Source organism: Chamaea fasciata, unplaced genomic scaffold (assembly GCF_029207755.1).
Source record: "Chamaea fasciata isolate MVZ Bird 193981 ecotype frontalis unplaced genomic scaffold, bChaFas1.0.hap1 SCAF_1, whole genome shotgun sequence".
Taxonomy (NCBI): Eukaryota; Metazoa; Chordata; class Aves; order Passeriformes; family Sylviidae; genus Chamaea; species Chamaea fasciata.
Genome location: NW_027094086.1, coordinates 132150242 through 132171622, shown reverse-complemented (window position 1 = coordinate 132171622; position 21381 = coordinate 132150242). Strand labels below are relative to the sequence as shown.

At 41.1% G+C, this 21381-nt stretch overlaps 3 protein-coding genes across 10 annotated transcripts; 1 reads left to right on the top strand and 2 right to left on the bottom strand.

Moving 5' to 3' along the window:
- Positions 1-391: 391 nt before the first annotated feature.
- On the bottom strand, positions 392-3794 carry RPP38 (ribonuclease P/MRP subunit p38). Of its 3 annotated transcripts, none has more exons than XM_066198266.1 (3): positions 3735-3794; positions 3337-3482; positions 392-1438 (listed from the first exon to the last, which is right to left on the bottom strand). In XM_066198266.1, exon 3 carries the CDS (start codon positions 1409-1411, stop codon positions 563-565), a length of 849 nt encoding a protein of 282 aa, XP_066054363.1. In that variant the 5' UTR covers positions 1412-1438; positions 3337-3482; positions 3735-3794; the 3' UTR covers positions 392-562. The 3 variants fall into 3 exon arrangements, with proteins under 3 accessions (XP_066054363.1, XP_066054374.1, XP_066054382.1); XM_066198277.1 differs by having other exon boundaries at positions 3359-3482; XM_066198285.1 differs by having other exon boundaries at positions 3421-3482.
- Positions 3795-5183: 1389 nt separating this feature from the next.
- On the top strand, positions 5184-12938 carry ACBD7 (acyl-CoA binding domain containing 7). Of its 2 annotated transcripts, none has more exons than XM_066198242.1 (4): positions 5184-5433; positions 12263-12380; positions 12484-12546; positions 12634-12938. In XM_066198242.1, exons 1-4 carry the CDS (start codon positions 5197-5199, stop codon positions 12705-12707), a joined length of 492 nt encoding a protein of 163 aa, XP_066054339.1. In that variant the 5' UTR covers positions 5184-5196; the 3' UTR covers positions 12708-12938. The 2 variants fall into 2 exon arrangements, with proteins under 2 accessions (XP_066054339.1, XP_066054331.1); XM_066198234.1 differs by having other exon boundaries at positions 12221-12380.
- Positions 12939-12996: 58 nt separating this feature from the next.
- OLAH (oleoyl-ACP hydrolase) lies at positions 12997-21362 on the bottom strand. Of its 5 annotated transcripts, XM_066198198.1 has the most exons (8): positions 21116-21140; positions 20433-20561; positions 18319-18450; positions 16527-16665; positions 15839-15938; positions 14659-14828; positions 13658-13743; positions 12997-13416 (listed from the first exon to the last, which is right to left on the bottom strand). In XM_066198198.1, the coding sequence occupies exons 1-8, from the start codon at positions 21138-21140 to the stop codon at positions 13283-13285; spliced, it is 915 nt and encodes a 304-aa protein (XP_066054295.1). In that variant the 3' UTR covers positions 12997-13282. The 5 variants fall into 5 exon arrangements, with proteins under 5 accessions (XP_066054295.1, XP_066054286.1, XP_066054303.1 ...); XM_066198189.1 differs by lacking the exon at positions 12997-13416 and having other exon boundaries at positions 13476-13743; XM_066198213.1 differs by lacking the exons at positions 12997-13416; positions 13658-13743 and adding an exon at positions 13752-14325.
- Positions 21363-21381: the final 19 nt, after the last annotated feature.

The following is a 21381-nucleotide window of genomic DNA, read 5'->3' as shown; positions in this document are numbered from 1 at the left end:
CATACCATGCACCAAGTATCAGATGGAACCCAAGTCTGCATACATTTGTGACCAAAACAAGTTGTTCAGCAGAACAAATAATAGAGTTCAAAAGGGAAATCTGCCTGTGCTGTTTACTTGAACCCAGCTTTAAAAGACTTATACTGGCATGGACCTTTGTTTTAAATAAACTTTCACTTTTGGTATTTATTTGTTTGAGTAATTATACTTAAATCTCTTTTGCTTAAAGCATGTTCATCTGTGTAAATACAAAGTTCATTTAAGGCTTTGTATTAATTCCAGAGAAGTATAAATTATGTCTTGAAATTACTTTGGCATGTTCATTACCGCTTTAACTCTGATCTCCAGCTGCAAATGAAAATACTTAGTCTTTACTACACTAACACTCAAATCTGAGCAATTTTCTTTATTAAAGCAGGAAGTACATCAGCCAAATGCAACATAAAGTTCAACTTGTATTGAAGAGCCTGACATTGTAAAGCCTAAAAAAATTGTTCAGTTAGAACTGTACTCCATCCTGCGTTTAAAGAATCTGTTTAATAGAAAGAACCAAACAAATCAGTTACGCTGAAAAAGCTTTTCTCTTTTTGCGAGGTGGTTTCTTTATCTTACTGGGATTTGGGACGAGTTTCTTGATTTTCAAAGGCTGCAAAATTACATTTGAAAGATCAGGCTGATTGCCTTCCGTATGCTTCCGCTTCTGACTTGTGAGCTTATCCCCCAGCACCTCTGTAAGCTCTTCAGGTTCCAGATTTTCTGAAGAATCTGTATCTGCATAAGCCATGGATTCTTCAGTTCTGTACTGAAACCATGGCACTTCCAAAGCTGGTATCTTTGGAGTTATTGCTGCAATTGCTTCAGTGAATTTGTCGGACGGCTTCTTGAAGCCGAGTGCCAGAACGGACGTTAGGCCGAGAAGGGGCGCGATGGTCTCGCTGAGCCGTGGCACCTGCCCTGCCGGCGTGGCGCGGCTCGCGCTCAGCTCCAGCAGGTGCGACGTGATCATGGCAGGTTTGGCAGACTTGCACACCAGCAAGAGAAGAAGTTCATTTTTTTCCAACGCTTTTGTAACTTCATTAATTCCAATAGCGAGCTGTCTTCTGATAATTATGTCAGTCCATCCTGGTTTTTGTTGGTGGCTTTCTGCTTCCTCTGTAGGGAGTTCATTGGTGCCAGCATCACACTTTCTTTCAGTTTGCTTTTTTGTAAGGGAACGTTTTTTCTTTCTTGGACTCTCAATCTTTTTAAGTCCAATATGTTTAATCCTTTCTTCTAAGGTCTCCAGTATAAAATGCATATCTTCTCCATCTATGGTTTTCCATTGGAAAACAAAAGGGTTATCTAGACTTGTTTTTACAGTGGTTTTCTTTGCTTTCCGAAGCGTTGCCGTCCCTTGCTGAATTACAGACATCCCGAGGTGGTTCTGTGTTTTGTCACCCTAAGGAAGAAAGAGCAAGACATTAGTTCAAATACTGTACTGTGTGCTATGGACATTGTTACGAGAAGCTTCTGGGAATGCAGAAGAGAAACACTGTATGTCAGTGATCCTGGCATCTGCCAGCCTCCTCACACTGGCACCAATCCTTCACAACATCTTCCACAGGACAGGTGTGAAGCTGCTTTTTTTTTTTAATAAATAAAAAAAGCTGGACAGGACAGTTAAGGCAACAGCAGTGACAACAGACCCTCCTAAAGCTGAACAAAAGCAGCTGGAGGTATTACAGATGTAAAAAAGCCACAAGCCCAACCAAACAACAACCTATCCCCAGAATCACAGGAAGGACCACTCCATTCTCACTGTTGCACAGCTGCAGTGCCCCCCGTGACATGGGAGGAAAAAAAAGAAAGGCAAAAACTGTATCACAACATGAAACAAGCTCCTGAATTTATTTAGGATTTTTACAAATCTCTCTTCTCAGTCTTTAGTCCATGCCTTTGTGTTTTTCTATATTTGGAAGGTATGATAGAAACTTGCAGACTCTTTAATAAATTATGCTTTCAGGGAAGGAAGGCAATCCCCTACAGGCCTCCAAAATTTCAGAAGGGGTCTTTTGTGTCACCTGGATAATGCCTTCATGGACGAGAAAAACTAACCAGGAGCAGAGAAACTGTAACTGTTCTTGCTCGGATGGGTTTGTCCAGAGTAGCAATGAAGATATGAGGTCAAGCCTGATGACAGTCCCTGATAAACTGCAAAGCCCCCATGCTCCTGCTTGGGAACTAGTAATATCTTCATTGCAAGCTTACACAATAAGCACAGCCCAGGTTTCTGATCAGGGGAAACATGACATGACTCCCTCCTAGGTTTCCTAGTTACCCAAGAAGGCATACAGATTGCATTTATGTACAGCTTATGAACATCTAGAGGCTGCCACCCAAAAGATACCATTTTGTCATACCAGTTCTCTGTGTACTGGTAGTGAGCCACCTTGATTAAAAAAGACAAATACCATCTTCACCCCAGTGTACTTCCACCAAGCAACATCTATCTGGAGACATGTTTCATTCAGTTAAACTCATCAGAAGGACAGCAGGAGAAAGATGTGCATGGTGTGGGGGGGGGCGGTCCACGAATTGGACTGGAAAGGCCAGGAGTTGGATTTGATGATCCTTGTGAATTCTGTCCAACTCAGGATAGTCTATACGCTGTGATTCCATCTTGAACAGAGTTGTATCAATGCAATGTGAACTGTTACCCAAAATGAAAGTCAAAACCAGTGAAGGAGTTTTCAGAGAACAGTAAAACTGAGAATTCCAAAGTACAAAAAAACCACCATGGCACTCTTGAGTAGTCTCAGAATAAACCATGAAATACCCTGGGCTACCTCAACAATGGTCCATCCAACCCACTTATCTGCCTCCAACAGTGGAAACTGGAGAAACCATCTGGGGAGGACAGGGCTGGCATTCCCCTCAGCTCCCAGGCACCCAGAATGGTTGCATCCGGGATGGAAGAATAAAGATGTGCCAATTTAACCTATTAGTCCTTTATGGAGCCATCATTCATGCAGTTATCTAATCCCTTTTACTTATCATCACAGTGACAACTAAAAAATGGAAATGACCACAAGAATTCTTACATGTGACTGAATTAGAATGGAAGCTTGTGATTTTTTTAAAAAAATGAGCCCTGGGTTATCGCTTTTAAAAGCTTTCAATTAGGGATGCTCTGATGACCTTAGAGAAGCAAAATCAGCAAGACGTGTACGAGAAAAAAAAAAAACATGGAACATGTTCACCGTTCAAAGATTACAGTTTTCTTTTCAAAATGGGCACTCCTGAGGAAAGCAAGCGTGCAGGAATAAGGAAACAAAGCAATGAGTGAAAAGAACCAACACTGAGCTCCTCCAACTCGCACCACAGTCGCGACCCGCTCGCTTCCGGCGGAAGGGAGATCGGGGAAACACCGCCCACGTTCACCTCCTCCGGGAACTCTCTCCAGCCGCTTCCGCTCCAGAGCGCTCCGTGGGTTCCTCCAGCGCCTGGCAACAGGGAAACGCGGGTTAAGCACGGCCCCAGCACAACGCACTGCGGCCGCAGCCGGGTCCCTCTGGCAGGGGCTCCGCCGGGATCGCAGCACCCACTCCCCGCATCGCGGGCTGCCGCCCCCCACCCGCGGAGCACAGCGGGCCGGGCCGGCCCAGGCGGCCTCGAGAGCGGATCGGCCTCCGGCTGCCCGACCGGGGGTCCCTGGCCGCAGCTGCCCCGCGCCCGCCACGTTAAGCCGGCCCTACCTCGGCCGTCCCACGCTCCAGGAACACGCCGAGGAACGTAGGGTCCCGCCGCTCCGCCCCCGGGCCCGCTCCGCCCCCGGGCCCGCTCCGCCCCCGGGCCCGCTCCGCCCCCGGGCCCGCTCCGCCCCCGGGCCCGCTCCGCCCCCGGGCCCGCTCCGCCCCCGGGCCCGCTCCGCCCCCGGGTCCGCTCCGCCCCCGGCCGCGGCGAGGCGGGTGTCTCCGCGGCGGGGCGGTGTTCAGAGTGGGTTGGGCCGGAGCATCGTGGGCGTTGTGGGGACGGAGGGAGCGGTGCGGTGCTCGGGCGGGTGCCGCTGTGGCGGCTGGGCAGGCGGTGCCCGGGCTGCGCTCAAAGCCGCATCGCGGAGCTGCCGTAGCGTTAGTGCAAAGCAGCGTTAAAGCGCTGGTGCCGGGGGCCTGCCCCTGGCAGGGCTCACCGCAGGCTCACCACTGGCGTTCCCGGGGCTCGAGCGCTCCCGAAAAGTGGCGCACAGGCTATGGCAGACCTGCTTAGTCGTACGTCAGTTAACGCAGTCGGGGCCAGGTCACCAGGTGCTTCATAGGGTCTTGACAGCCACGGGGGTGTCCCTCGCTGCAGTGCCGTATGCACCGTGCTGTGCACGGACACTGTGTTCTGTGACCAAGGTGTCAGGTAAGAACTGGCTCCATTCAGCGTTTCCCGCGATATGCCCGCAGCCTTTAACAAATCGTCGCAAGCACGTTCATTTTCCACATTCGCCGTAGTGCACAGCATGGTTAAGCACAGCCTCTGGGCCCTGAAAGAGCAGAGCTGCTTCGCCAGGGCACCCGTCCTTCAGAGATGTTTTCATTTCTTGTTTTAGGTCTCCTATTTACTTAAATTTATTTGGATTGTTTTCTCGTTAATTCGTGACTTGATTTAATCTGGACTTGCTTCTCCTCAAATTACTTTTTTGGCATGGTTTTATGGAAGTTAGCAGGTTAAAAAATGCAGAAGTACCTACCATAGATTAAACTATGTTTAGGGAATGATGTACACGTATAGAGACATGAATACAAATAGTTGATTGATACAAGAGGGATGGATTTTTTTTTCTTACATTTGTAAGAAAATCGGTAGGGTAGTTTATCAATTAATTTAATATTCTTTTCATTTTGTACGTAGTAGACCAAATTAAAAACCAGCATTCACCGTGTATTTTGTGTGTGTAGCCATTTGTGTGAGCTACCCTTGGGCTGGCCCACGTGTTTTTCAGAGCTGCAGCTGAAGGGTGCGAGGTCCCAGGTTGGCTGGACATGGGCATGGGCAGGGACTGCGGCAGAGGGAAGGAACAGTACCAATAACTGGGCTGGTCGCAGTTAAAGCACTCGAGAAATCCCTTTGCCGAACAAACGGCCCGGGAATCTTTCCGTATCACTGCTCTCAACCTAATCCTCAGTGGTATGGCTGGAGCTCGGGTTTTCAGCGGAAACGAGCGGGGGCTTAATGCTCCCTGCCCCCACCGCCCCTTCCCGGCGCTTGTCGCTGTTCAGTCGTGCCGGCGGTGCCGAGGGGCGCGGCGGCAGCGAGTCCCTGTGCGCTGCCGGCGCTGCTCCGCTGCCGAGCGGAGGTCACGGGCACCATCCCAGCGCCACCGGAGCCCGCTGGCAGACGCGCCGCGACCCCGCCGGAGAAGGAGCGAGGCCGTTCCCAGCGCATCCTCGCAGCATCATGACTCTTCAGGTACGCACGTCTGCAAATGCTGAGACAGACACGAGAAGAGAGGGATGCACGGTGCGTTAGTGTAATGCCGTGCTGGAGACTGTGGTATTTCTTCAGCATTAGGATTTGTACTGCAAAATCAAGGTTACCTTGAGGCAAGGGAAATCTGCCTAAACCCTTGGAGGTTAAATAGTGCATTACTTTTCATAAGTGGAGGGTCAGAAGTATGCTGGTTAATTTGAACTATTTCATAGGTCAAGTAATATATTGCAGCCTTACCTGTTTAGAGCATGCATGAATTATGTTTCTTCAGGTGTGGATCTGAATTTACTAGGACTGAGTTAGACATGGAAAGACAGGTACATACTTATGTTTTTAGGATCTAGCTGGTTGCTTGGAGCTATTAAAGGAGGAGGGAAACTTCTAATACTGAGACCGTGTTATATGTGCATTTGGGAAGCATAAATAATTTCTAAGGAAGTCGCGTGTAATTTTTTGGGTGTATGCATCTTTGGACTGCTACATTTTGATAGGTTTGTGTTTGGTAGGAGGGCTTCTACTTTCTTACCTTCTGGCTAGTGAGAGCTTCCTTTTACATTCTCTCTGATTGTAGCTTCAATAGCTGTTGAGGAAATGATCTTTATTGCTGGCTTTTAGCCTCCTATCTTTGTGGGAAACCATGAATACTTCCTTTGTCTTGGATTAAGCTGTTTTTTCTTCTTTAGGCTTTCCTGTTATCCCTTTCACTTCAAGATTTGCAAGCTCTTGTATCCCCATCTCATTATGTCTGTCTCAGCTTAGTTAGTGTGCATTTTGCAGAGTGAGCAGTACAATGCTCTGACCTAGATGCAGGGACTGCCAGCAGCTTAGCAATTTTCTTCTGAGCTGCAATTAAGTTGAATAGCACAGAGGTTTCATTGTGCTGTGCTAGGAAGAAATCTCTTTCTTCAGCGGGTCAAAATTGCCAAATCCCAAACATAACACAACCTTTGGTTAATTAATAATCGCTGAAATGACAGTTTGTTTTATTCTGCCTTGAATTCACTCTAGAAAGTGAATTTATTAGCCTGATGATTAAGCAATGAGCCATAAATCATAAGAAAGAGCTGAATGCAGTATGATATGATGTTCCATAGCTGTTCACAATTACACTTTCACATAAAAATCAGTGGTTGAAATTTTAAGATACTGTACACATTCTGCACTAGACATTATAGAGCTTGTCTGTCCACATTGGTTTGGTTGACAGTCACCAACCATATCCATAAATGTATTGAATCTAGCTGTATGGGAATGAGGACAAATGAATAAAATTATGTTCTCATTAGTGAAGCTGTAAAATATTTATAAGTTTTGCAAACTGGTAAAATATTCTGCTGTAAATGAAGAATTCAGTCAAGCTTTTCTTTTTTTTCTTTTTTTCTTTTTTTTTTTTTTTTTTTGCAAAAAGGCAGTGTCTGATAATAGTTTGATAATTTGTGCTTTTATCTTTAGGGCACGTGTATATGTTTATGTCTGTATATATTTTTATGCTTTTTATTTGAGGAGTTACAGGGAATTTTATGGGCACATAATTAAAAGTAAATTATATTTTTACAGGCTGCTCATAAGCCAGCAAATCCTAAGCAACAATCTGTACAGAATGATTGGCTAGAGGGGAATAAAGAAAGAAAAGTTTAGTATTTAGATTTCATTTCTGCATGTTTCTTTCTCTGTAAGATATACATTTGCAAATTTTTAAACTATCTTTTGATATTTTCCTATAGGTGCAAATAGAATAAAATTATAGGAAGATAAGGTTATTAACTTAATGGTTTCCTTAACTTTTTTTTTTATCTTCTGTCTTGTACAATTGAACAGGGCTTCTGGTTTATTCTTACTGTGAAGTTGTTGTTGTTTAACACCACCCAACAAAAAAGTACCATGCAGTCACTTGCCCACACCCCCTTCACCTACAGTGGGATAGGGAGGAGAACTGGCAATGAGGAGAAGGGGGAAGTAGCAAAAACTCATGGTCTGAGATAAGAACAGTTTAATAATTTTTTAAAAAGTAAAATATGATACTATGATAGTAGTAATGAGAGAAAGAGAGAGAGCAAGCGAGCATGTGCAATTAAATGCAGGAGAAGCAAGTGATGAACAATACGACTGCTCACTACCCATTGACCAAGGACAAGCCCATCCCTGAGCAGCAATAAATCCCTCCTGGCCAATTCCTCTCAGTTTCTACACTGGGCAAGATGTTCATGTGGAATATCCCTTTGGCCAGTTTAGTCAGCTGTCCCAGATGTGTTCCCCCTTCTTCCCCAGATTCCTGTGCAGCTCCTCATTTTCAGAGCATGAGACACTGAAAAGTCGTTGGCTCAGTGCAAGCACTGCTCAGCAACAAACAAACCATCAGTGTGTTATCAACATTATTCTCATCCTGCATCCGAAACACTGCACTGTACCAGGTACTAGGGAGAAATTTACCTATACCCCAGACAAAACCAAGACAGAAGTTTAGATCAGAAAAAAATTCCAGACGTGAAATATTCCCACAGATTTGAATGGTCTTTGTACATCAGTGCTGGCTGAGGCTCACATGCAGTATTTACTTATTTAAACTCTAAACACAATGTGGCAACCCAGTTATTGTTTATTTTTGATACAGTTTAAAATCTTACCATCAACAGAGCATGAATCCTGCTTTTGTTTGCACATGTGTGGATAATATTAAGAGATGTCTGTGATGGAGGAGTCAGTCATAGGTGTAGTCAAAAATGTCACATTTCTGATATTTGGATAAATAAAGAAATACTTACTTTAATAAAATTGCACCTATAAAAAAAACCTTGGGTAGGTCATCACATTTATTTTTGAGAGCAAATGTCCATCCCTTTTGGGATCTGCACATCTGTACCAACAGTATGACTTTAAATGCTTTTCTTTGAGGATCATCAAATACATATATAGTTCCAGTTTCTTTAGACCACTGTTTTTAATTCCTTGGTAAGGTAGTTTGCATTGCTGATTTTGTTCCCCCTTGTTAAATGCCTCTTCATTATTAATGCTGTAGATCTATCAAAAATACTGTTACTAGTGTATAGGAGGTTTTGTGTAATTAGATTTGTCTTGCTGCCTTAGTGCAAAACTCCCTCATACCCTAGTGCTGCAATGCCTGGAACACTGTGCAGCAGCGTGGCATGGCTGGAGTGACTCAGGGGTAGGCTGGGATGTAAATTCAGAGCATGTGAGTTCCTCTGCAATCCCCATGTCCTTGCCTCTTCCCCAAGGTGAGCACAAAGTGGAACAGGTCTCTTTCCATGGAAGGATAAGGCACCTGGCTGTCAAAAAAAGCCCTAGGAGCAGTTTCACAGGGACTGTGAGTTTCTGTTTGTGGCAGTGTGTCTGTCCCCTCCCTGCTCCCAGGCTGAAGGCACCCATGCTGTGCCTAAGACACAGGACAAGGTGCTTTTGCCCAATTCTCTCCCTGTGCTGGTGGGACTTCCTGGCCTCAAACACATGGCTTCACCATTCTGGGTTTGCTGCTGAAAAGAAGAGTAGTTATTTACTTACTTACTAGGCCCTTTGCAATTTTTGATGAAAATTTAAAAATGAGCTTAACATCTGGACTTGTGCATTTCAGGTGCTTGTAGCAAATCCAGGCACAGTTGCTGTGCAGAAGGAGACCAAGAGACAAGACAGCATAAGAAGAAAAATAAAAATTTCAAGAGTTTCATGAAAGCAAATATTAATGTTACCAAAAACAAACAAACAAACAAAACCTGAGAAGGGATGCTGTAAGGCCATTTCAACATTATTTATTCAGCTTTTACATGTAGTCTAGAGCACACAATTTTGGTTTATCTAAATTACATATAACATAAATACATAGCATATTAATGTATTGACCCTTTTGGTATTTTATTCTAGAAAAATCCTGTATTTGTTTTGCAGCACTCTCAAATACTTGGCTGGTTAAAAAACAATTAAATCTACAGTGTTCTTAAAAGAAATCAGACACAAAAAGTTGGACTTAAAGCTACATGTTTTTCTATGGTTCAATGGTATAGATGTATTTTAGTAATATTGAGAATTACTTTTATTAAAACAGAGACAAAGTAACAAGTAATTACATATTTCAGTATATAAAGTTTTAGATTTAAGAATATAATTGGGAAGGAATTTAATCTAGAATTTAGTGCAGAAACTGCCAAATCATACACTTTATTAAATGACTAAGTGTCAGATCTTTAGGAAGACAAATGGCACTTGGAATATGCTTAATTCTCAGAAGGGTTGTTTTATTCAAAATAGAACAGCAGCATTTCTCAAACTTAATATAGTCTTTATCAATTTTAGCACACCAATTCTTCTCTGTACTCCTCCATCCACTACTGGGCATTTGGTTCAGTGAGGCCTTAGTGGGAATATCCCAGAAACTTCTGCTTGTCAGTTATGCAAACACTGAGGTTCTCACTGAGTTGAAGATTATTTATTAAAAAGCATCTGCATTGCTGCAGGATTTTTATCTTTTCCTTTCATTTCACATTAAAGGCGCAATGAACTGACAGACCTAGAGATGTGTATTGTCATCATGAATCCTTCCCATCTAATTTTCTGTGAATTTACAGATGCAGTTTAAAGAATACTCAAGATTTAATTGCTGTTTGCAGGGAGCTGGAATGCCCTTTTAATCACACATCATTATTTTTTTGAAACATTCCTTTTAAATGCGGCTCTCTGCCTGCTGCTCCTTGTTGCAACACTGCTGTTACAGATGTACATTCTCCCGTGGTGGGCACTTTTCTTCTTAGAAGACTTGTGCTTTCCCTTTGTGGGTTTCATATACCAAATCAAAATTTGCAAAAAATTAGAAATTCCTCAGAAGTTTGTATCTGGTGAATCTCATTAGCCAAACTAAATTTACAGACCAAAATAAAAAGTGATTTCCATCTCAGGAGGCAGAGGTGACACATTGGGTGGTAGAATGGCCAAGGTTCTGTGCAGGAAGCCGCAGTGCACTCAACTACCTGTCCTTACCCTATTTTGCCTGCTGGCATGTCCTTACATCAATGAATGTGTAGTTTCGTGATTTCAGGAAGGGGCCTTTTTGTGAGGAAAGATGCTTGGACATCACTCTCTAATTAAATTGCTACTTATTTTTCCTTCTTAAATTTAAAACCAGAAATAACCTTTCTCTTGTACTTTCTCTCTGTTTAAACACAGAATGCTGTAGTGAACCTAGCTCTCATTCATATTTGTTTATTTCCATCCCCTGGTCCACCCAGCACAGTCACTTGCCAAGTAGAAAGGCATCAGTTAAGGAGAAAAACATGCATTAGGTGAGGAGTTGTTCCCCTGTGAACCTCTCCAGCGTGAGTTCATTTCACCAGCCCCAGCTCCCTGTGATCTGCTGCACCGTGAGCCCATCCCGTGGGGAACAGTCCTCCCCAGACTGCTGCGGTGTGGGTCACTGCTCCACAGGCTGCACTCCTGCAAGGACAGGCTGCTCCAGCCTGGGAGCAGGGCCCCTGTCTCCATGGGCCTCCCACAGGGTCACAGCCTCTTCCCAGGCATCCACCTGCTCCGGCGTAGGGCTCCTCCATGGGCTGTGGGAGGATCCCTGTATCCCATGGGGCCCTCCATGGGCTGCAGGGGCACAGCTGACTCACCATGTCTGCACCACAGCCTGCAGGGGAATCTCAGCTCTAGCAGCTGGAACACTTCCTCCCCCTCCTGCACAGCCCTTGGTGTCTGCAGGGCTGTTTTTCTCATGTTCTCGCTCTGCTCTTTGGCCATTGTTACAACTGCACAACAACTTTTTGTTTATTTTCATTCCTACATTTACTACCACAGAGGTGTTACCCACCATTTGCAATTGGCTTGGCCTTGGCCACTGACACATCCATCTTTGGAGCCACCAGGACTTGGCTCTGCTGGACATGGTGGAAGCTTCTGGCAGCTTCTCATGGAAGCCACTTTTGTAGCACCCCCCCCCCCCCAAAAAAAAAACCCCAAACCCAGGCCATGCAAAACCAGTACATCTGGTTTTGTACATATTAAATAACGTCTGCAGGATATACTGTGCTTCTGCAAATGCAGATCCAACTCAAAAGCTAAAATAATTGCTGAAACCAAAATATAGCATGTTTAAGTGCTTGTATCCTTCTGCGTGAGAGTAGTGTAGTGACCTGATGGGCCTGTAGTCACCATAGAAAATCTATCTCTGAAACATTCTGGGCATGAAACTGAACTCCAAACCTTAGCCTGAGACCTGCTTTATAGCGAGAATGGCTCCAGCCTCAGGCTGCTGTGTGTGATTCAAAAAGTGTGATGAAAGAAGTAAATTTACACTTTACTCTGGTGCTCTCCTGTGTTTCAGAGTTGGCTGTGGAAGGTGGTCCTGGCAGTAGCTCATCTCCATGAGGCACCTCTGTGCTAGCTGTTGGTCTCCTACTTCCCTGTCAGCAGAGCAGTGGAAATGGAAGATGAATTGGGCAGTACCACTCAGAGGGGATTTGAGCTCCATCACTTGAGCCAACACAGTGTAGGCAGGGTCAAAACAATTCAGAGATTACTGTGGGGTGTAAAGTTCAGTGAAAGGCTTCATACCTGCAGTGTGACTGAAAAAGACATATATGCCACATAAATTGTGGAGGCTGCTTGCCCCTATCAGCCATACAAGCCTATATCCCTAACAATTTATGAACACATTTATGAAGCTTCTTTCATGGGAAAAAAAGCCTTGTCTGATTGCTAAACCAAAGTGAGTCATTGAGGATTTCTAATGATCCTACTGTGTGTCTTATAACTCATGTTTTAGATACACCCCTTGAGAGGAGAACACTTTCTGTTCTTTCATCAGGCTGACTTCAATGGTGCTGCAGAAGATGTAAAAAAATTAAAAACAAGACCAACTGATGAAGAACTGAAGGAACTATATGGATTCTACAAACAGGCTACTGTTGGAGATATTAATATTGGTATTACCATATATACTTCACATTTACTGACATATCTTGATAAAATCAAGCTCATGTTATGTAAATCTGCATGATAACCAAAGCTATGCATTTATTTTGGCAGAATGTCCAGGAGTGCTTGATTTGAAAGGCAAAGCCAAATGGGAGGCATGGAACCTGAAAAAAGGTGTTACACCAATTAAATTTACATCTTTTAGTCAAGTTTGTAGGATGACAAATGAGGAAAGATAATGACTCCTACTTTCCTTTGCAGGTTTATCAAAGGAGGATGCCATGAATGCCTATATCTCTAAAGCAAGAGCAATGGTAGAAAAATATGGGATCTAGAATATTCAAAATAATTCCCACTAATTATTAACTCTTCAGTAGCTAATGATCTAACCCTGTTGAGAAACATGCAATACTAACTCCTTATTGTGTAGTCTGACACTACTGTCTTTTAAGCATAAGCTGTTTGACCATAAAGTGTATTTACATATATAATCTATTTTTAGCTAGTATATTAATCTAAATAAATTTGAACTGAATAAATTAAGCTTTCTGTGAGAATTGTGGATTTTTGTGGGTATTAAATTATATTTAGCATTTTGACAGGAGCAGACAAGAAGAGAAGCTCTAACAGTAAAATAACAGACATAATTTTTTTGCAAACACGGTTATGGAATAAAGTGAGGAGTTTGTACATGTGCAAGAGAAGAAGGAACAGATGAAACCTTTTTTAAGACCCAAAGCCAATGTTTGTTTTCAAAAAAATCAGGAAAATTCCCCAATATAAAGGATTACAGAAGAGGAACAGAGTATCTTTTAGGCATAACTGCATGCAATGTAGAGAAAGAACTGACTTATTACAAATTTCTGTGGACTAACCTTACATATTCTGCTATTAAAATTGAGGGAAATACTCATAGACCGGCATTTTCTATGCATCTTGTGATGTGTTTTATCAAGAAACTTTCATTAGATGGTTTCAGCAGATAAAAGTGATCTCCAGGAAGCTGATAAAAGGAAGTATCTCCACACGTTAGTTCTCGCCATCCTAAAAAATATATTTAAAGTGTCAGAGAAATGTCAACTATTGTGATCATTTTGTATAACTATTTCAAATTTATTATTTAATAACTATTTTAAATCCCATATCAACTTTTTGGTTTGCACATTGAAACTGTTCTGTTGATTTGTTTCCTTTAAGAAGGAGATGGAGCCTAGAAAACTCTTAATATGTGCAATACAACAAGAAAATGTGTAAGTATAAGGGGAACACCATTTAAGCAAAGTACCTTGTGCATCATATATTTTATCATCAGACCCATAAAAGTAGGTAATATCACAGGAGAAGGGGATATTGTTTTCTGTCTTCTCAAATCTGTGAATATAAAAAGTAGTCATAAAACATTCCACAAGATACCTATATTTGGAATTTGCTTCCAAATACAAAAAAGGGTTTTTGTTCTTCTCCAAAACTTAACAAATTTCAGAAGTTAGATTATACAGGACATCAGGAGAAGAAAATACTGCATCTTGAAGTTTCTGAGCTCCTTACCCTACTGCAATTAGATCTAAAATTGTAAAGAAAGAATGACCCAATAGTTAGGAAAAAAAAGAGCCTGAACCTGCAATAAAAATTCTCACCTACAACTAATACTGATGTTACCTACTTACATATAAGTTCAAACATTTCAACATCTTTCAGTGTCAGGTTCATAAGACTAAAATGGGTCCCACATCCAAGAATGTCCTTGTTCTTGCCAAGGTAAGAAGCGTTAACCACTCAGCTACATGAGCTGTTGTGTAACATCCAGTGGGGAGAGCAGTTAAATCACAGGAAGCTGGTTGCTGTCTGGGTGCCCAGAACACAGGGGTTCTTTTCTTCTGGTTAGGCTAGAGGACCTTGGATCTGGAGGCTGAATGTAGTGTTCCTGAAGCATGATGAACTGAGACTGTTAACCTCAGAAAACAATAAAAGACACGAGAATATTCCCTTTTAGTAGCTGCTAGTTTTGGATCCTAGGTAGAACTGTAATTCTGCCATGACAGCTTCACTACTGCAGTAACAGTTGTGGTTGCTGCAGTATGCAATGGTTTCACCTAGGGCTTAAATACTAGAGTATAAATACAAAAGCACACAAAGGAAAAGAACTATGTCTACTGTTTCTTATTATTTTTTACAACAGAAATGAGAGCAAGTTACTAAGAAAGAAAAAAGAAAGCCTAACATGATCAGACAGAAGTAAAAATGTAAAATACAAATATGAAAGTAATACAAAGTTGTAAAACTTACGAAAATGTCTGAAAAACTCTACTGTCTGCTCTGGAGGTAACCACAATAGTTTTCCTAATGTCTTCATCTTGTGGAATCTTATAATTTCCTCCTAAAATCTCCATACATGTAAGAAAGTCATCATCGTCATCAGGTATGGTCCCATTTTTGAGGGTAAGATGTCCTGCAGACTGTCAGTACCAAACAAAAGAGATCAGGTGTTGTATATAATATACTTTAAACAATATTTTCATTCAAATTATTTTAGTAAAAAGTACAATAATTTTCCATCTCCAGAATACGATGGCTGATTCATTTAGCATTCACTGAGAACACTTCACAGAAAGGGTCAGTGGACTGTGCTTATTGAAATTACAAATTATGAGCGAGCCAAGTGCTGTCTACTTCTGAAACCTATACAGACAAATAAATGTTAATATTATTTTGTTCAAGTTTGACTTACTATTGAAATACAACTAGTAAAATAATCTAAGAGAAAGAAAATCCTAGCACTGGACATAAACCTGGCTAATGTAGGACTGAAGAGACCAACTAATCAAATTTGCAGGAATTACAATTGCTTCCATGAATCACTAGCTCATACTCAGGTCTGCTAAGAAGCCTTAGAAACTGAAGAACAGAAATAGCAAATGCTGACTGAGGACAGGACTGAAAAAATGCCACTTCACTACTGTTTTTCTGAGAAAGACTAGCAGAATTAGCAGAATCTCAGAAAAAACTGATTAAAAATCCCACAAAGAATGAGGAGAGAAAAAAAATGGACAAATGTATTGAGGGCTGATGCAGCAAGTTTATGAAAGACTAGGTCAAGACAGTTACTTCACACATTACACGGTAAGGAGGACCACTTAGTATTTTGGTTTGATTGCTTTTAAGTTTTAGGCCAGTGGCCATACTAAATAACACAATAATCAAAAAAGTTTAGTTTAAGGATTAGTTAGTTTAAGAATTAATTAGTTCAAGCATTAGTTTAAGGAGACTGTTCTCCCAAGGCTAAGGTAGCAGTAGTGAATATTATGTATTCTGCATCTACATCAGAACACTTTTCACTCCACAGATTCTGAAGAAAAGCCGATTTTGTATTAAAACTACTCTGCATAGCATACTGTAAAATATTATTTTTACTCTTAGTAGCTAATTTATGGTTCTGTTTCATAATGTTAATGATTCTGTAGCTTACATTTGGGGCATGTGCTGATGACAAGAAAAGATGGACTGGTTCCAGTCCGTACGTTTCTTTCAAATGAAGTGCAACGGCTAAACTCACGTAAGTTCCAAAACTGCAGCAAAAGAAGAAATTAAAGCAAAATAAGTAAGTAAAAACATACATAAAAACTGGAAAATATAAATATAATTTAAATTTCAGTGCTAACTGGCTATCTTGAACAGTTGCTGAAACCGTACATGACATGCTGACTATAATGACATTAGTTAATTGACATGAAGTGTATTCTGACACAGTATAATTTTTGCAAATAAGACCTTTTCAGTCTTTCTTTTAATAGTCTCCTTAATTTTCAGTAAGAACAGTTACTTTGAATACTTGAGACTTAGCAATCTTTAAAATCTGTTTCATGAATGGTTCACTCCCTGCATTCATATAGAGCAAGCACTGACACAAATATTAACAGTAAATGTAATTATATTGATTAGAAACACATGTTCAGATGTTGTGCCTGAAGGTATAAATAAATAAATAAGCAGAGTTTTGAGAGCAACTGCATGTTTTAGGATGACTTGACAGAAGATCCTTGCAGAAGCATATTTTTCCTAAAGGTTTTGCAAATTAAAACAAGTAACTCTGTACTCCTAGAGCCCAGAAATAGAAGCTCCTTCACCAGGGTATCTAAAAATGTATATATTTTTACCTGTGACCAAAAAATGCGAATGGTTTTTCTTTCAATTCTTTTAACAAAACACTTGTAACTTCATTAACGACGCTTGTCATGTCGCTTGCAAAAGGCTCCTCAAAACGACTTTCTCTTCCAGGAAGCCTTATACAGAACACTGCAGAAGAAGTGAAGGGAGGGAAAAGAATTATAGTTATTTCAAACAGACACAGTGAAATAATTTTAATTTTTTAAATTATTCTGCAGAATATACATACTATTTGAATTAACCCTTCTTACAGTTGTTACTGTGCACTTGCTTGCTATTGCTGCTACTGTGATTTAATCCTGCAAGAGATTAGGTTTCCACTCTTACTTTAGTCTCAAATGTTGCCCCTCCAGCTGATTTGACTGATAAATGCCTTGGGTCAGAATCCACAAGATCCTGATTTTAGCTGAGGTTTGAAAGCAATTTTATTGTTATAAGTTTTAATAACAACTCCAAATTCATTCATTTCAATAATAATAAGTTTGAGGGTTGTGTAAAATATATCCTTTCAAGCGCAGTGTTACTAAGTGAAACTATATTAGAATTGTGCTGAACTGTTTCTTCTTTGTCAGTTATTCAGTACAGCACATTGGAAAACGTGGAATCATAGTGCAAATTGCTGGATATTTATATTTATAGTTATAATTATTTATATTTATAGAAAAGGAAATTTTACACGCTTTTACTATTTTCCTTTCAAAATTCAGGATTTTCCTCTCACTGTTTAGTGAATGTAAAGAATTATTAGATCAGGAAAAGAAGCTGATTTTTTCAAATCTCCTGGACATCATGCATACTGCCAGTTATGTAGAAGTAATGGGTCAGACACAAAGTATTTTAGAAGAGATAGAATAACCCCAACCTAGTGCCATGCCTTTCTAATACCACAGATATCAGTACAGAAAAGTTTGCATCTTCTATACTTTCTACAGAAGCCATCTCTCAAAGAACATCCTGTGCCCTGCCTTTATTCATCTGCATCTGCACTTGGTCCTAGGCCATTTCCTTAGTAGCTTTCTTGGAAGTAGTTCCAGTGTACAAAAACTTTTTCTTACTTCTTTTTTGTTTTTTCCCCTTATTTCAAGGAAAATTCAATTTGCAACTGCTTACTTGAAAGTATACATGCATTTAGAAGACTGGCGAAACTGCAATGGCATTGCTCAACAATACGAAATTATTTTTTTCTTTGTGGAAGGTCTGGAAAATGGCCTTGGTCCCTCTTCAAGGGTCCCTCTTCATAGGTCAAGCAATTGATCTTTTTAGTGCTGATATATCTTCTGAGCAATGAGCATTACCTCGTAGTGAAACTAAACGTCATTTTACTGTTATAAAATTCATAGATTGAATTTCAATTTTGATACAAGAAGTACAAACACAGGATAAGAGATACTCTGCAGCCTCTCAAAATTAAAAATTGTTCTCATATCTTCACTGTTAACCTTGCTGAAGACTGGCTTATCAACAATATGCAGTGCATTTCTGTTTCTGAATCACACCAATGGTTTCTGAAGCAGTCAGGAATACTATCCTCTTGTGAAATGTAGCTCTGAGGATATAATTTTTCACCAATCTAATGTAATTTGATTCAAGGTGGTACAGAAAATGTACACTAGTGGAAATGCTAGTTCCTAATGAATGCTACTTCCTTCCTTACTGGAGAATACACATTGGATAAAGATTATGGTGCTCTCAAGACTATTGTATTCCATTAAAAAAAAAAAAAAAGGCTATTGTGTATTTCAGAATTGCTTAATTTCTATTGTAACTACAAAAATTACTAACCTTCAATTGAGTCATTGAAGAGTTTGCCCCATCGAGCAAGTTGTGAAGTTCCACCTCCAGCCCACGGAAAGCAAATCAGTCTACAAAGAGCACCTGGCTTTTTTTGTACACAAGCAACCAGCTTTTCCATTTCTTAAAAAAAACAAAACAAAACCAGAAACACCAAGAAAACAACACATCATTCTAGAACAAGACTCTTCAGATATAGGAAAATTAGAGTGAATTAAGTCTTAATTGAAACAACAGGGTGCAGTAACCTCTGTCATCCAAACTGCTTATGCTACAACAAGTATCTGCTAGATATGACATAATCTTCCTACAACACTGTAAACCAGTTCTGCTTTTATAAATGATGGTAGAATAGTATTGGGCAATACCCTTAGTTAAAAATTTGCTCAGTCACTGACCACAACAATCATTATAATACAACTCTCCCTAAAACAAAGAACCTGCAGAGTCTGTCTTACTGGTTTAAAAGATACATTCAGCAAATCTAATTTTCATTCACAAAAAAAAAAAGGCCACAAACAAGAAAGAACCATTACAGGAATAAATAATCTTTGGTGTACATTCAGTTGAATCTTGATTTGAAATCTAAGCATATCTGGTTAGGGAAATATCTTTAAATTTTCTCATTTTTTACAAGATAGCAATTTTTAAAAATTGATGATTATTTCCAAACTGTCTTTATATTTTCATCTACTTTCACCTATTGGCCTTACAACTGAGATCTAACTTAGACCCTATTACAACAAAGAAAGGATACATAAGAATTCTTCTGCAGAATCAAGATTTTCCTAGACTGTACACTTTTAAAGAGAAACAAGCTTTTATTTTATTCCCTATAAATTTTAAGTTAGATGCATGATCTGATGAATTAATGGCAGGAAAATGTACTTTAGATAGTGTTCACAATGAAAAAGAATATTTCTTTCTTGAACTATTGGCAAAGAAATGGCTCAGTCAGTGAAAAAAAAAAACCAAACCTGAATTTTAAGAAAGCATTTCCTGGCTTTTATCTCTTCACATTTAGAATAAGCTGAAAATAAAATTCTAGTTTGATAGAGAGCTGTATAAAAGATTAAAAAGAGCCAACATTTAAATCACAGGATAACTTAGGCTGAAGGGGACTTTTAGAGATCATATAGTTCAAATCTCCTCTCGTTAGGTGTTGAATATCTCCAAGCATGAAGACTCCACCACCTCCCTTGTAACCATGTTCCAGTGTACAACCATGGCTCATAGTGAGGATACTTTTCTTTCTATCTATATTCTTGTTGTCCCTTGTATCTACAAGTGTTCTGTCTTTTTGCTGAGTACATTCAAGAAGAGTCTGGCTCTGTCCATCCTCGGCATGTCCTTCTATTAGCGTATTAATGAAGATATCTTCATTTGGCACTCCCCTTTTAAGATAAAACCAATTATCTCAGACTCTCCTGTACACCACCTGCTCCAGTCACAATAGCAGGGGACCGTGCCACACTCACTTCAGTATTTCAACGTCCTTCTAATACAGCAGAATTAAAAATGGACACAGATGTCATATACCAAAGAAGTTTTGGAATATTTGCCAAACATGTTTTTGAGACAAGCTTTCAGGGCATGATGAACTTTTTACATGAGCTTTATTTATTGTCATGGCATCACCTTATAGTAGGTGGACAAGTATTAATCGAAAAGCACAACTGAAAACACAAGCAGCAATAAAACTGCTTTCGCACTGACCAGCTGCTAGGACAAATGGGCCAAGAGCCCCACCCTGCAGGGAACCAAAAGCCAAAGGCAGAGAAACACCAAGTGCTTGCAGCACAGGGCTGCAAGATATCTCCCCCAGAAAAATATATTCTATGGCACACAGTCTAAAACTCCGTGAAACAAGTCTTTCTGAACTGCAGGAGTGTGGTATTCGCCAGAAGGGCAGTCCAGGACCTAAGAGGCCTCTGAGGTATCCAGGCACTTGCAAACCCTACATAGTAGGCTTGTCTCATTTGTGCATACATGAGCTAACCCCTGGTCTGCAGATCCTGTAAGCCAGGTAAAAAGCAACCCTATCCCCAGGTGGCAAGTAGATCCAAGTCTACTGACAAAATCTAGATTTAAGGCAGTCCATTTACCTCCCAGCAATAAGCACAGCAGTGGAATAGTGAGCCTGGGAGTCAAATGATCCACTTGATGGTAGGTACGGAGTCTGCTATCAAAGCTGCTGGATTGCTCACAGCTAGACACGTATCTGAGACACCTGGCTGGGAACATGGGAACTTTAACAGGTCAGGACATTGACCACTTGGTGTCCGCAGTCCTGCAATAACAGACCAGTCAGTCTGTAGGCCACTTAGGCAATGTAATCTAATCTTCTGGGGAAACTACTCCAGTGTGCAACAACCCACTGGAGGAAAAACCTTTTCCTAATACCCAGCCTAAACCACTCCTGAGACAACCTCAGGCCATTCCCTTATTTCCGATCACTGGTCACCACAGAGAAGAGATCAGGGCCTGCCCTTCCCCTTATTATGAAGTTGTAACTGCATCGAGGTCTCCCCTCAGTCTCCTCCAGACTGACCAAGTGACCTCAGCTGCCTCTCATGTGGTTTCCCCTCTAGGCCCTTCACTATTTTCATAGGTCTCCTTTGGAAGCTCTCTAATAGCCTAAACTCTTTTTTTATACTGTGGCGCCCCAAACTGCCCGCAGCATTCGAGGTGAGGCCACCCCAGAGCTGAGCGGGACAATCCCCTCCCTTGCCCGACTGGCGATGCTGTGCCCGATGCACCATAGGACACGTATGGCCCTCCTGCCTACCAGGGCACTGCTGGTTTATATTCATGTTTCCATCGACCAGGAACCTCAGGTCGATGGAAATGAGCTCTCCAGCCTCTCATTCCCCATTGCGTACGTACGTCCACAGCTGCCCTCTCCCAGGCGCAGAATCCGGCACCGGCCCTTGTTAAACTTCACACAGCTGGTGCCTGCCCAGCCCTCCGACCGGCCGGCGTCTCTGCCTTCTAGGGAGTCAACCCCTCCACTCCCCTTCAAACTGTCTTTTAACTCCAGCGCCGGCCCCCAGA

What these genes read in the sequence shown, in the direction of transcription:
- RPP38 (XM_066198266.1), bottom strand. Translation starts at nt 1,411, where the DNA reads ATGTCTGTAATTCAGCAAGGGACGGCAACGCTTCGGAAAGCAAAGAAA.
- ACBD7 (XM_066198234.1), top strand. Translation starts at nt 5,197, where the DNA reads ATGCTCCCTGCCCCCACCGCCCCTTCCCGGCGCTTGTCGCTGTTCAGT. An exon ending in TGTTGGAGATATTAATATTG is followed by an intron (nt 12,381 to 12,483) that starts GTATTACCATAT and finishes TTATTTTGGCAG; the next exon opens with AATGTCCAGGAGTGCTTGAT. An exon ending in GGCATGGAACCTGAAAAAAG is followed by an intron (nt 12,547 to 12,633) that starts GTGTTACACCAA and finishes TTTCCTTTGCAG; the next exon opens with GTTTATCAAAGGAGGATGCC.
- OLAH (XM_066198189.1), bottom strand. Translation starts at nt 21,140, where the DNA reads ATGAATATAAACCAGCAGTGCCCTG. An exon ending in GCTGTGCTTATTGCTGGGAG is followed by an intron (nt 18,451 to 20,432) that starts GTAAATGGACTG and finishes GTTTTTTTTAAG; the next exon opens with AAATGGAAAAGCTGGTTGCT. An exon ending in CATCAGCACATGCCCCAAAT is followed by an intron (nt 14,829 to 15,838) that starts GTAAGCTACAGA and finishes TGGTACTGACAG; the next exon opens with TCTGCAGGACATCTTACCCT.